This window comes from Nanorana parkeri, unplaced genomic scaffold (genome assembly GCF_000935625.1).
Source record: "Nanorana parkeri isolate BGI_ZX_2015 unplaced genomic scaffold, ASM93562v1 scaffold1658, whole genome shotgun sequence".
Lineage (NCBI taxonomy): Eukaryota > Metazoa > Chordata > Amphibia > Anura > Dicroglossidae > Nanorana > Nanorana parkeri.
The window spans coordinates 162,295-175,950 of NW_017307926.1; the positions used below are offsets into that span (position 1 = coordinate 162,295).

Consider the following 13,656-nt stretch of genomic DNA (forward strand, 5'->3'; position numbering starts at 1 on the left):
TACTGGCCCCCCACTGAAAATAGTCTCAACTGTGATATTTACATATGAAAAAGCCGCAACTCATTCTTCCAAGAAAATTTCCGTGTGTCGCTAGAGTGTTCGGGTTTCGATGGAAGAAAAGGTGGCAACCCTACTCCAGGGGTCCAGGCTCACATTGCAATTAGCCCCTCCCCACTATCCACCAGCATGGTGGGATGACACTGCACACGGGAGAGGAGAAGGAGGTTCTGAACAGGCTGTACTATAATATACATAACACACAACCTTCCAGAATAACAGCAGGCAGCTGACATGACGTCACCGACCACAACACTCAACCAACACGTGACCCGTAGACAGTTCAGCTGTGATACACAAGAGGCCAAAGAGTTTTATGCTGATTGGTCTTCGATTAAGGAGGCCATCATACTGTAGGCTTTGTCTTATTATAATAACGCCAGTCTTCAACAAAATGGCTGTAAAAGAAGGAACATGTTCCCTTGTCAGGCTCATTACCATACGGAGTCGAGGCGGCCCCAGAGACGGAAGTGACAGGCTGGGTTGTGTACTAGTACTGCTTCTCTCATTTGTAAACAGGGATTTTGTAGCAAGGCTCCATTTTTATTGTGCGACACCGAGGCTGACATGGGGGGAGTCCTAGGCCTGTGCACCGCAGCGAGCTGGGTAATTACGGGGCTCATTCTGGGGTTGGAGGGCTGGTCTCACAATGTGATATATATAAATATATTGTATATATGTCGTTTTAGGTAAAACTCTTAAAGAAGTGTATTATTAATGCGTCAGTTTTGGTATATTTGACTCCAGGCAGGTATATGTAAAGCCAGTTTCACTGTAAAGAAAGGTTACAACACTGTAGTTTAAAAAAAAAAAAAAAAATTAAACTGTGTTCCTTTTAATTAGGGTTCTTTTCACTTCCTGTCCTGGTGACACAGTAGGAAGCGTAAGAAAATCTATCCATAGTGAGGGAAATCCTCTCTTAGTAGTCACTGGAACACATGTCCCCATTTGAAGATTTCCCCTCGATTTTTTTTTTTCTGGTGATCACTGTAAAATTCTCTCTTCCCATCATGTTCTATGTCTGTGACAGTGGTCATTAGTAGTGAGGAGAGGGGACTTGCATCAGCCCGTGCAAAAATGTGACTGACTGCTACCTCCCCACTACTTTTTTTTTCAACCACAAGCACTGGTATTGCGGTACCACGCACTGCACCATGGTGGAGCGATTGTGGCTAGTAGGTGCATTTAGGGTGCCATTCAAATGAATGACAACACACCTGCTGCTGTGTTGTAGCTTGCATTCCTCACATGGAACAGCATTGGTGTGAATGGGCCCTCAGATTATATACTGTGAGGGAAATTTATCATAACTGGAGCAGACAAAATGGAGCAGCTATGCATGGCAACCAATCAGCTTCTCTCCTCAGTTTGTTCAGTTAAGATTTGAAAATGAAAGATGGATGCTAATTAGTTACTATGCATGGCTGCTCCTGATTTTGTTTGCTCCAGTTTTGATAAATCCCCCTCTATATGTACAGGAAGATAGCACAGACTTCCTCCAGTTGCTGCTACTCCTCCCTTGTCTAGTTAAGGGCCCATTCGCACCAATTGTGGTGCGTTCCAGAGTGGTAGCTACTGGAACGCACCGCAATTGCTCACACAACGTCCCCCTTCGTTCTGGGGCGTGGCGGTGCATTGAAGTCAATGGCACTGCAGCCACGCCCCCCACCCGCAGTGTGACCGGACATGTGGCAAAACATTGTCTGTGTTCCGGTCCAATGCAAACGCAAAACAAATGCTGCTCGCTTAATTGTTTTGTGTTTGCAGTGGACCGGAACGCAGGCAATGTTTTTTAGCTCTGTATTCATGAATACGATCTTAAATGTATTGCTTTTATGCACGCAGAGTAGGCACCTGATTCTGACTTGGTATCTGGTTCTTGTAGTCTGGTTCACAGCAGATCTTAAACTGGGTGAGGGAGGAACAGCACAACAAGCCAGTCAGTTGTGCTGCAGGAGCAAGCTGATAGGAGGAGAGAACGGAGCAAGTAAGAGATAAACTCAACAGTACACTCCTCCTTTCACTGTCCAGTCACAGGGTGGGAGTGGCTAGACCTATAAAGGTTACTGAATTGCAGTAAAATAAATTCAGGTCTCTTGCCCTGCCAGGTAGGGCCGTGCTTTGTAGCAGAGTTGTGTTGATCTCAGGACTGGATTCATTTGTTAAGGTAACACCTCCCTTATGCATAGTAGAGGAACTGGCACAGGAAAAGGATCCACTTGGTGCAAACTTTATTACTGTGGCATTAAAACTGCAAATTATCAAATCCTCTCTGAACTGGTGCTGACACTGTCCTTTCTTCTGGAGGGTGGCTACTTTTGTTCCCCATGGTCCCTGTGTGTGTTGTTAAGTAGTCACCGCTCCGAACTCACTCCCATGATGGACTACAATCACGATACAAATAGGTAAACTAAACATGAGATAGTCCATCATAGGAGTGAGCTTGGAGCGGTGACTACTTTACAACACACACAGGGACCATGGGAAATAAAAGTAGCCACCCTCCAGAAGGAAGGACACTGTCAGCCCAATTCAGAGATGATTTGAGGGTCTACAGCTGAGTGATACATAAATAAGATACATTTTTGTTAATAATTATGGTACTTGAATGCATTTTTAGATTTAACTCCTGAGTTTAGGGCTCAGTCACACTAGATGCAGTGCATTCCGGGACGATTTTGGCCAGAACGCACTGCCTCGCGTTGCGGCCGACTCATTTTTTTGCAGGGGAGGGCGTGGCGGGCTATTCAAGTGCTTGCAGAATTTTGATCGCACCGCACAGGATCGAACCGCAGGCACAATGTGCCTTGCGATCCCGTGCGGCGGATCGCATTGTGGCCGGAGGATGTGGCTACCATGCCATTCACTTAAATGGCCCGTCACGCCCCCTCCTTCCCCACATGGCGCCATCTTTGTCACTTCAAGCACCAACTTCTCATCCAAGGTCTGTATGGAGTGCAGGTGATTTTGTATTATCGAATACATGTGAACCATCCACATGGGATTTGTACTTGAAATACATTGTCATGCAGATACCTGGACTTCATCAATGCAGATTTGATTACCGTTATCTTGCTCAATCATTTGATGCTGTGCATTGCTTTCCATACAAGTCATAGCCCAGGTTTTTGTTTTCTTCAATGCAGCCAAGACTTCACATGTGATGAATGAATGTTTCAGCAGGCCGGGGATATCATGTTTTAGAGCTGATCATGTAAACAGGAAGTAGCTAAGTTGCTTCTTTCCTTCTTCTAGGATCAGCCACATTGGACACAATCTGTCTGTGACACCAATATAAAGTGATCCTATAAGGACATAAATATGGGAGTTCCTAGAGCTGCTTATCCGTTCTAATCTGAATCTTAACTTTAAAATTGTTCTAGTGCTGTGTAACCTCTCAAGGATGACTTGATTTGTATTCTCCCTTTGTCAAAGCAAATGCGACAGGCTGTTCTATTTCCTGCTAAGTACAGAAAACTGTCGTGTAAAGGTGGCCATACACTGTACAACCATCGCAAGACCTTAGTCTTGCGATGATTGTAAAGTGATTAAAAAAACGTACGATCTGCCCATCTTGGACAGGCAGATCGTACTCTCGATCATCGCAAGCCCGCCCCCCTGAGGGGCGGGCTTCCGATGACCGCAATGCTGAACGGGCAGTGTGCGCGTGCGCACACCGGCCCGTTCGGCATTTGTCTCCTGAGCACCGTTCAAACCAGCCGAAAATCGTACGATTCTCGGCTGGTTTTCTAACATGCTCCTTAGACAAAAGACGTGCGACCGTACAGTAGAAACGGTCGCACGTCTTCGTTCACACTGTTCGATTCTCGTACGATCTCGGGATTTCCCACGATTCTCGTACGAGAATCGAGCAGTGTATGGGCACCTTTACAAAGATGCTGTTAAGCGGCTCATACATCTTGCAATCATCGGACGAAACTTCTTGCTCGATGATCGAACCGTCGTACGATTTTCGTACAGCCGTCCCTTCCTGACCCGATTATCACAAGGTTGGATCAGCTGTAATTAAAAGAAAGCACCTGGGCGAATTGCGGTAATCGACCCCGCATATTTTTGTTTGTGCATGAGCAGTGTTAATCGTTCTAATTTTGACGTACAGAAACGCCACCAACCTTGCGAACATTGTACTATCGGCCAAAATTTTCTAACCTGCTGGATAGTTAAGTCGATCGATTGTACAGAATTTGCGGTTATACACTGCCCATCAACCTTACGAATATCGGATGAAAACGCGATCGCATACAAAAATCAGCCGATAATCGTAAGGTGTATGGGCACCTTTTAGGATTACATCAAATAAAGCAACAGGATTCATTATTCAACGGGTTGGCCTTCTTCCAGAAGTTTTGGTAATCAGCACTTCGATTAGGCAAAATGCTTCAATACAGCTAAAGCTGGCCAATACACAGGGCTGATTGAGAGAAATCACTCGACTTCCCCATCCACACTAAACAGCATGGATGAAGGAATCTTCCTTGCCGGCTATTGTATCCAGATAGCCAGCCAGCACCTGCGGTTGTCTGATTTCCCAAACGGGGCATGCAGCTTAATGGATGCAGCCACTGTTTAGCCAACAGATTTCCACCTGGCTTTTTAACATTTTTTTCGATTGACTTTTGTTTAGCTGGGTGGTACCAAAATTAGGGATGCACCGATACCAAGTATTTGGGTGAGTACTTGTACTCGCCCAAATGCTCCGATGCCTATCCCCGATACTGGAACTAACAGTCAGAGGGAGATTTTCCTCTGACTGGTAGTGCTGCAAGAGAACATGGAGCCGACTTCCCAGCCAATCAGGAAGCCGGGCGGCGGGTAATGACTTGCTGCCTGGCTTCCTGATTGGCCGGGAAGCTGGCACAAAGCGGATTGGCCATTAATAAAATAATAATGTAGATGCTAGCAGGTGTAAAGCACAGATACCTAGGGTTATCTGCACATAACAATAGCAGCTTGCATTGCCTCCTCTTTGCTAGAATGCTACCCATTACTATAATGGCGTGCCTCACTGTCCAGTAGGAATATGTGGAAGGAGCTGGGCAAACTTGGCTGCAGAGAAGGGAATGAAAGCTACTTTAAGTATGTGTAGGCACCTCACTTCAAGGAAAGAGTTTTGCAAATCCACCTAAAGATAACCAGCCACTCTTGGCTGATTATGTTTAGGCATGTAATCCGGGTGTAGGCAACCTTGGCACGCCAGCTCTTGTGGAGCTATAAGTCCCGTGAGGCATTGCAAGTCTGACGAGCATGACTTCTAGAGGTCGAGCCATGTTGGGATTTGTACTTTCACAGCAGCTGGGTGCCGAGATTGCCTACCCCTAACGTAGGCAATATCTGTCTTCTTGATCATGGTTTTACCACCTAGCATGCAGAAAGGTAATTCCGACTTCTGGCTGCATGGTTGTTCTAGATCAGTGACTCACTAGGTTACCTGAAAGGATTTAGGGTTAACAGTCTTTTATGTTTATAGTAGGTCCTTGTATTAAAAACATTCTTCTGTATGTACACAAAATACTGAGTGACCTCTGTCATTAAAAAAAAAGAAAAGAAAACTTCACCCACCAATTTAATGTTTCCCAAAACAGATTTTTTTGTTTTCAAGGCATGCCAGCTGTCAAGGTTGCCAGTGTGGTTATTTCTGCTCTCAATTGAACTTTCAAGGCCTTGAATGGCTGGTGTTCTAGCTGATCACATGTTCAGCAGCACGGAAACTGGAATCCAAATAGAGGCTAAGATGGCACCTCCCTTGGCTGTAAGGGGATAGGATGTTGTAGTTTTACTTAGAAATCGACTGCCCACTACGCCAGAGCTGAGCCATACCCACCCGCAATCGCCCTATCTGCCCACATCCCTCAGCGGGCAGTCACAATACTTCTACAAGAGCTGTATACATGCGTCACGTTTCAGGTCATTATTAATCAGGACGGTTGAGGATTTTACTGGCTCCAGGCTTCTTTATTGCTGTACTAATGTACTGGTCAGTTATGGTGGTTTAGGTAATTGTCTGCAAAAAAATCCAGTCACAATACTCTCACCTGACACACCTCACCCTCAGCCACTACGTCTTGCTTAATATATAAGCATATCATGCTGTGATAAGCAAACGTACACTTGTCTCTCCAGAACAACAATGAATGGTGTGAAAATCTAGAACCCACACAATTTTCAATCTTCTGTGGGGCGCTCAACCCGATGTTTGTAGTCAGTAGACTGCCCAATCTGTATGCAGCGTGTACAAATTCTGTTAGGTGACCTTCAGTTCCACGGTTAGGTCTTCTTTCTATGTTTTTGTGCGTAAGGTGAATTATTACTACTGGCTTTACCAGACAAAGGCTGGATTATCTGGAAGACTTTATCTTGTGAGCATGACATATAACCATCTGCCAAATGGAAATGTATTGCAGAGGAGTTACATTTTACCATAGGAGTTAAATATCATGCTGTTAAGCAATAAATGATCATGCGTATTTAAAGTAGAAGTTCACCCTAGAATTAATCTATGAACATTAAACAGTCAAATATCACATGTACCTTGATACATGCATTCCACCATATTTGACATTTGTCCCCAGTCTGGTTGTTCTGCAATCAGCATTGGAAACTGCCAGCCATTAAGCAGCGACACAATGCAACTCATGGTGTTACTCGGCCCCCCTTGTGCAGTTTCCATCTTTTACAGCATCGGAGCCGAGAGAACGTGTTTCCCAGTCAGGCTTTACAATCACAAGACATGTGGCTGGTAAATGGCTGGCAGTTTCTGATGTTAATTGCTGGACAACCAGAGCACAGAGAGAAGTCAAAGCACATTTATTTACCTGATCCTCAGTCCTGCCGGTCCCCGCAGTTTCTTCTCCCTTGGGGCTCTGATGGTCTAAGTACCGCTGATGTCCACTGACCTGCATTAGACACGAGGACACCGAGGGACAGGAAGGTGACCGCCATGGGGCCGAGGGTCAGGTGAGTATATCTGCTCTATTTGAGCCCCCTAGACAAAACAAGCACTTAACCCTTGCAGTACGAGGGTAGCCAACTGCAAGGGTAAGCTTTTTCTTTTCCCAGAGTTCTTCTTTAAAGTGATACTCCAATCAGCTGGAGAGTTGCCCTCTCTGTTGGTCTTGATGACCAATGTCACCAAGACTCAAAGTGGGAGAAAATAAAAACAAATTGCAGTTGTCATGGGAACAGAAATAGAGAGGAAATATTTTAATGTGGGCAGCTGTTCTGGTGACAACTGTCTCAGAGAAATGTCTTCTAACATTCTGTTGTGTCTCTAAGACGGGACGTGAAGATAGATCTCATTAATGGTACATAGCCTGCAAAAAAAAAACCCTGATGGACTTTAACCCTTCTCTGTACAAAATGAAAACAAAACTTTAACTTGGGCTAAAATAATGGGTTTGTTAGAAGTAATCATGTCTTCTAATTCCTTTACATATTATACTTTACACAGTGTGTCCTAGGAATAGAGGATTTTCAGTGTAATCATTAAGACTTCATTCACGTAACTTAGTGTCGGCCCGTACAGATCCGTGTGGCGTACACAGCCATATCGTGCCATTCCCGGAAAGGACAGGTGCTGTGTGTGATTGTACGCTGCAGCCTGTTCTTCTCTATGGGAGTATACCGCCGTACGCTCATCTGAACTGCACATCCGTGCGGGTGTCCGCTCTCGGATGCATCCTTCGAATGTGCAACTTGGGTGAGCGTACGGCTGCATACTCCCATAGAGAAGAACAGGCTGCTGCGTACAATAACACGCAGCACCTGTCCTTTCCAGGAATGGCCCGATATGGCCGTGCATGACGCGCGGATCTGTACGGGCCGACACTTAGCTGTGTGAATGAGGCCTAAAGATAAGCTTTTACCACAATCATAACTTGTGATGTCAGAGAGCTGGATCTGGCCTAGTGCTGAAGCTTATAGGCTATACTGTAGGCCATGACTAAGCTATATTTTTCTATATTAAGTACTGTGGGTCAAGGTGTGTTCTAATCATGATCTCTTTTCCAGATTCCCTGCCTGTGTGGCAGTGCACCATGCCTACTGTGCCGCTGCTGCCCAAGTGGGAACAATTCCACGGTCACTCGACTTCTCTTTGCTGCCTTTTTACTTCTTGGAGTTGGAGTTGCCTGCGTCATGTTGATTCCAGGGATGGAGGAACATCTTAAAAAGGTTTGAAAGCTGTAAATGAAAATAAGAATGAGTGTTGTGATATGTACTGTTCTGAGAGGTTTAGGAAATCACTTTCCATTTTGCAGATTCCTGGCTTTTGTGAGGATGGAACCGGTTCTTCAATCCCAGGAGTGAGTGTCCATGTTAACTGTGATGTGCTGGTTGGGTACAAAGCTGTATATCGCGTTTGCTTTGGGATGGCCATGTTTTTCCTCCTCTTTTCCCTTCTTATGATTAAAGTGAAGAGTAGCCAGGATCCCCGGGCTTCTGTGCATAACGGGTAAGATACAGTTTTTGTTTGTTATTTTTCAAATGTAAACATTGACAATAGTAGCTTTTGTGAATAGTTTGTTTATAATAAAATGCAAAGCACAATAGAGTCTTCATACAACAAAAGGTTTTTGCATGTCTCACTTCCATGACACAGAAAGTTTGTCCACTCCTCATTTTAGCATACTAGATGCAAATCATTCCTTCATGCCTCTGGGCCAGCTGTACATCTAGAACTGCTGATGTACAAATACAGCCTAATATTATGGAGCCATCCATTCCAAACGGTTTATTTCTGTTTTAGGCTAGTTGGCCATCAATAGTGTAGTGTGTATGGAAACTATGGCTTCAGCGGAGTAGGATTTGGGGACCAGCTAAAATATAACCAGGCAGGTTGTGCTGAAAATGGCTACTAATATTATAGGACCATTTATTCCAAGATACATAGAGGTGTGTCAGGCCTGTAGCCAACATCAGTGCATTGTATGGGAACCATTGCTTCTAAAGAGTATGGTGGTTTAGGATCAATGAGAAAGTCTAATCAGACGTGTTATGTTGAGGAGGGCTACAAATATTCTGGAACTATGTCTGTATTTCAAGCTGCATATGATGGTTTCATGCTAGATGGCCATCATCAGACACCATGACCTACATTCGATTTGAGAATGCCAAGGGGCATTCTCTATCTGTAGCAGAGGGAAAGAGAGGTGAGCAGTCAATGCTTTATTTGAACCCCCTAGACAAAACAAGCACTGAACCCTTGCCACGTGGGGGTAGCCCCACTTCAAGGGTAAGTGTTTCTTTACCCGGCGTTCTTCTTTAAAAACTCGCAGGCTGTTATACTACCTCTCAGCTCTCACTCTGTTAGGATGCACTAATCGTCTTTCTCTTTAATTATATGGCAGTTTATGAGGGGAGGGGAGTTGAATTCTAGGATAAAATGAAGATGGCGGTGTGGGACTCCTGATTATCAAAATGACCATGGCGGATCTGCTCAAAGGATGTCAGTGTTCTGTTCCAAAAGTTTATGCAATGACATACCTCCTTAGATCAGTCCATCTGGACAATATCGCCACTTGCTGACTCAGCAGAATCCACAGACAGCTTAACTCTTCAATAAGACACAGGAGTTGGATCCAATGCAGATTTACTTCAGAAAAGTAATGTACAGAGGGGATTGTCCTCATATTGGAGAGATCTCCTCTTCCTGTTGTGTCTACAGGACATGAAGTGAATGGAGATCTCTTGCGTGGGACACAAGTTAAAAAAAAGACAGGTTCACCCTATCCAGAACTAAAGCATCGATAAAATCATCTTACTACTGTGCTGCTATTTTATATTATGTGTTGGCACCAAGGTGGATGCTCCAAGTATTATATCCAGCATTTAGTGTAAGAAAAACTGACTACATTGTGTGTGTCCCCCCCATGAGTGAATATTAATATCAAAAGAAGTATACCATTACACATAATAATCTGTACTTTCTTTCTCCAGCTTTTGGTTCTTTAAGTTTGCTGCAGCCATTGCAATTACTGTTGGAGCATTTTTCATCCCAGAAGGACCCTTTACAACAGGTGAGATAACACTACACCCTGTGACTACATTTATTTGTATTGGTATGTATGTATCTACTATTACATTTGTTTAGTGCAGGGCATCCCAGAGGTAGAAATGTATTGGAGTCAGAATAATTAGGGCCACATTCTGATTGGTTGTTCCTCCAGATATTTCCTTAGTAAAAGCCTAAATGTAGTCTGTTCAGTGTGTAGTCGCCAAATTCCTGAGCTGGTGTGGAAAGTTGATTCAGACTTCCATGCTCGTAATTAAAGGAGAACTATGAGATGAGTGATTTTTCACTCAACCACATAGTTTGAGCCGACCTGTGACAATTAAACTGTCACATGTCGGCTTAATAGATCGGGAAGTGAGTGAACACATACCGTTGCTCGCTCACTTCTCGATCCTGTCCCTGCAGAGCCGTAACTGTCGCTCACGGCTCCCTGCAGGGATTCCCTACCTCCCCGCTCCGATCCTCCAGCGCTGACTGGCGGAACGGACGGGGGAGGGGGCGGGTACAGCTGGCTCTGCCTCTAGATAGGCAGAGCCAGCTGTCACTCATGCAGCTGGTTGGATCTCGACAGTAATGTCGGGAATCCGTCCCGGCTGTGGCGGTCTCAATATACTGCGAACTGTAGCTCATGGTATACTGAGCCTTGGGTAACGGGAGGACGCTAGTTTATGTCCTCTGGTTACCCTTAAGAGAACTATGGGGAAAAGCCCCGACCCCATAGTTCTCCTTTTTAATAGGATGGCTTAACCCCTTCGTGACTGACGACGTACAGTGTACGTCGCCAGCATCGGGGCTGTTTAAACAGACTCCCGGTGACTTTTGCCGCCGGGACTCTGTTTAAACTTGTAGAGCCGACTGTCGGCTTTACAACAGAAGCGATCCTGGCGACTTGCCTGTCGCCAGATCGCTTCTACGTCCCAAAGAATTTAATTCAAATAAAATAAATCTAATAATAATAATAAAAAAAAATTGAAAAGGCCCCCGCGAGCACGCGCGTCGCCACGTAAACACACGTCGGGTGTGCCTACGTATTAAAACGACGAACGCGCTACACATGTTGGGTATCGCCGCGCACGGAGTGAGAGCAATAATTCTAGGGCCAGTATTTTGGGGTATCTCTAAATTGATGACCTATGGGGGCTTTTAAAGCGTCTTCTATGGACTTTTTGGGGTACTGGGGTTTTTCGCCGTTTTACGGATGCACGCAATTTGTAACCTGGGCATGTTTGGTATCGTTTTACTCGTTGTAACCTCATATTTTATATTTCATTAAAAAAATGGGTATTTTGTTGTGTTTTGGGGCATTTAATTAAATTTTTCACTAAATATTGGGGTTTAATAAGGAGTTGCGCTAATATTGCGCAACATAAAAATTTGCAACTACCACCATTTTATTCTATAGGGTCTTGGCATTCAGAAAATATATAATGTTGGGGGGTTTTAAGTAATTTTCAGGCCTAAAATTTGGAATATAACATGGGTGCAAAAAATGAAAAAAAAAGGCCTCAGTCATGAAGGGGTTAAAATGTAAAACTAGCATTACTCATTCAGTACAAATGAAGGATTCCTTATTGCTCTGTGTCATTTAGATTCAAACAAATGGTCATTGTGTATGGAAGGTTGTCAAAGCTGTACATAAGGATGTATAGACCTCAATAGTTCTCCATTTTTCTTCCTGTCAGGCCACCTTTCTGAAGTAGTAAGGGCCACAGTCATAATAAGGAACTTTGAATTTTAAATGGCAGACGTTTCAAGTGTAGTAGTGAAAATAATGCTAATATCTTATTTTAGATGGAAAAGACAGTTGTGTTAAACATTTTGAGAATATAACATTTGTATACAGATGTTTTCATGTGCAGTCTTTGCTTTAAGGGACACAATTTGAGAAACTGATGTGGGCAATTCATATTGAGTGTGTTCAGTTAAAGGATTTGTATAGACCTTTACCCCCAAATCTCCCTCACTCCTTTAAATCATGTCCCAGCTCTATATTTTGTTCTTTTACCCCTTTTCCTGTAGGGACAAACAGGTTTTATCACCAGGCTTGAAAAATTATTTCAGGTGCAGCTGCTGGGAGCTCATTTCCCACACCCCCAGAACCTCATCTCCCAAGAGCCCGTTCCTTACACACAGCGGGTGGGTCAATGCCGCAGCACTGTTTTGCTGGGAAAGAAATCCGCCTATGCGTGTTGAGAGGGACAAGGTATATTGTTGGATAGGCCTAGTTTTCAGCAGGCAGGGCTGAAAACACTGGTTGGTATTTCAGAGCAGTGTTGTCAGCCCCACGTTAGGAGGACACTGGATTTCTGTCTGATAAACAGGTATTTTTCTGAACTTGTGGGATATTTTAAAGGGCTGAAACATGGGGGAATGTGCATGTTTTGTATCTAGTTTTGGTATATAGTACTAAACATTTTTTATTTTTTTTCTTTATCTTGCCCTGACATACACTTCATGGATGCTTCCTCTTGATTGCAGTCTGGTTCTATGTTGGTATGGGTGGTGCTTTTTGTTTCATTCTTATCCAGCTTGTGCTGCTGATTGACTTTGCTCACTCATGGAATGAATCCTGGGTTGAAAAGATGGAAGAGGGAAATTCTCGGTGCTGGTATGCAGGTGAGCAACACCAAAATACTTTTAGTCATGTAAAAAGTCATAACTAGCAGACTTCAAACCTAATCTATAGATATAATTATGTGTTGGATGTTTATACAGTCAGATGACCTAAAAACACATGGGGCTAAAATGTTTTGTTCATGTTTAAATAATGAAATACTGATTTTGTATCTTTTCTTTCCATAGCTTTGCTCTCCGCTACTGCCATCAACTATGCCCTATCACTGGTTGCAGTGGTGCTTTTCTATGTTTACTACACGCATCCTGAAGGCTGTGCTGAAAACAAAGCTTTTATCAGTGTGAATATGCTTTTGTGTGTTGGATCCTCTGTAATGTCCGTTCTGCCCAAAATCCAGGTAGGTTCATTTTGCCCTTTTCAGAACACAACAGCTGTGGTAGTGTAACAGATAAAACCCTATCACCATGTGTTGATCTATCTTAGATATTCTTGATGGGTATAGGCTGCACTGTAGTTAAAGCAGAACTCCAGTCAATACAATAATAGCACATTAAAGATAAAATAAAGCTTTTGCTTCAATACAGAGAGTTTTCCAGTGGTACATGTCCTCAGTCTTGAGCTGTTTTATGTCTACCTTAAGAATTGGAAGGTAACCTTTTTAGCTTACCATGAGAATAGGTTTGCAAAAGATATTTAAAAACAGATTGTTGCAACACATTTATGTTTTAATTTATGTTTAATTTGTGTTTTTACCCTATAGGAATCTCAGCCTAGATCCGGTCTTCTACAGTCATCTGTGATAACTATTTACACAATGTATCTAACCTGGTCAGCCATGACAAATGAACCAGGTATTCATATAAGTATGGTGTGTGTATGTGTATATGTATATATATATATATATATGAGAGGTGTGTGTGTATGTATATAGAGAGAGCTATGGATAGGTGTGTGTGTGTGTGTGTGTGTGTGTGTGTGTGTGTATGTATATAGA

General features: G+C 43.6%; 1 protein-coding gene across 1 annotated transcript in view; it reads left to right on the forward strand.

Annotated features, from left to right (window-relative positions):
• Positions 1-493: 493 nt before the first annotated feature.
• SERINC1 (serine incorporator 1) overlaps positions 494-13,656 on the forward strand; it is an 18,994-nt gene continuing 5,831 nt past the window's right edge. The window contains exons 1-7 of the mRNA XM_018571041.1: positions 494-663; positions 8,086-8,247; positions 8,334-8,527; positions 10,012-10,091; positions 12,566-12,703; positions 12,890-13,059; positions 13,423-13,513. Of these exons, the coding sequence (XP_018426543.1) occupies positions 625-663; positions 8,086-8,247; positions 8,334-8,527; positions 10,012-10,091; positions 12,566-12,703; positions 12,890-13,059; positions 13,423-13,513 (874 nt within the window). The 5' untranslated portion in view covers positions 494-624. The remainder of the gene's footprint in view (positions 664-8,085; positions 8,248-8,333; positions 8,528-10,011; positions 10,092-12,565; positions 12,704-12,889; positions 13,060-13,422; positions 13,514-13,656) is intronic.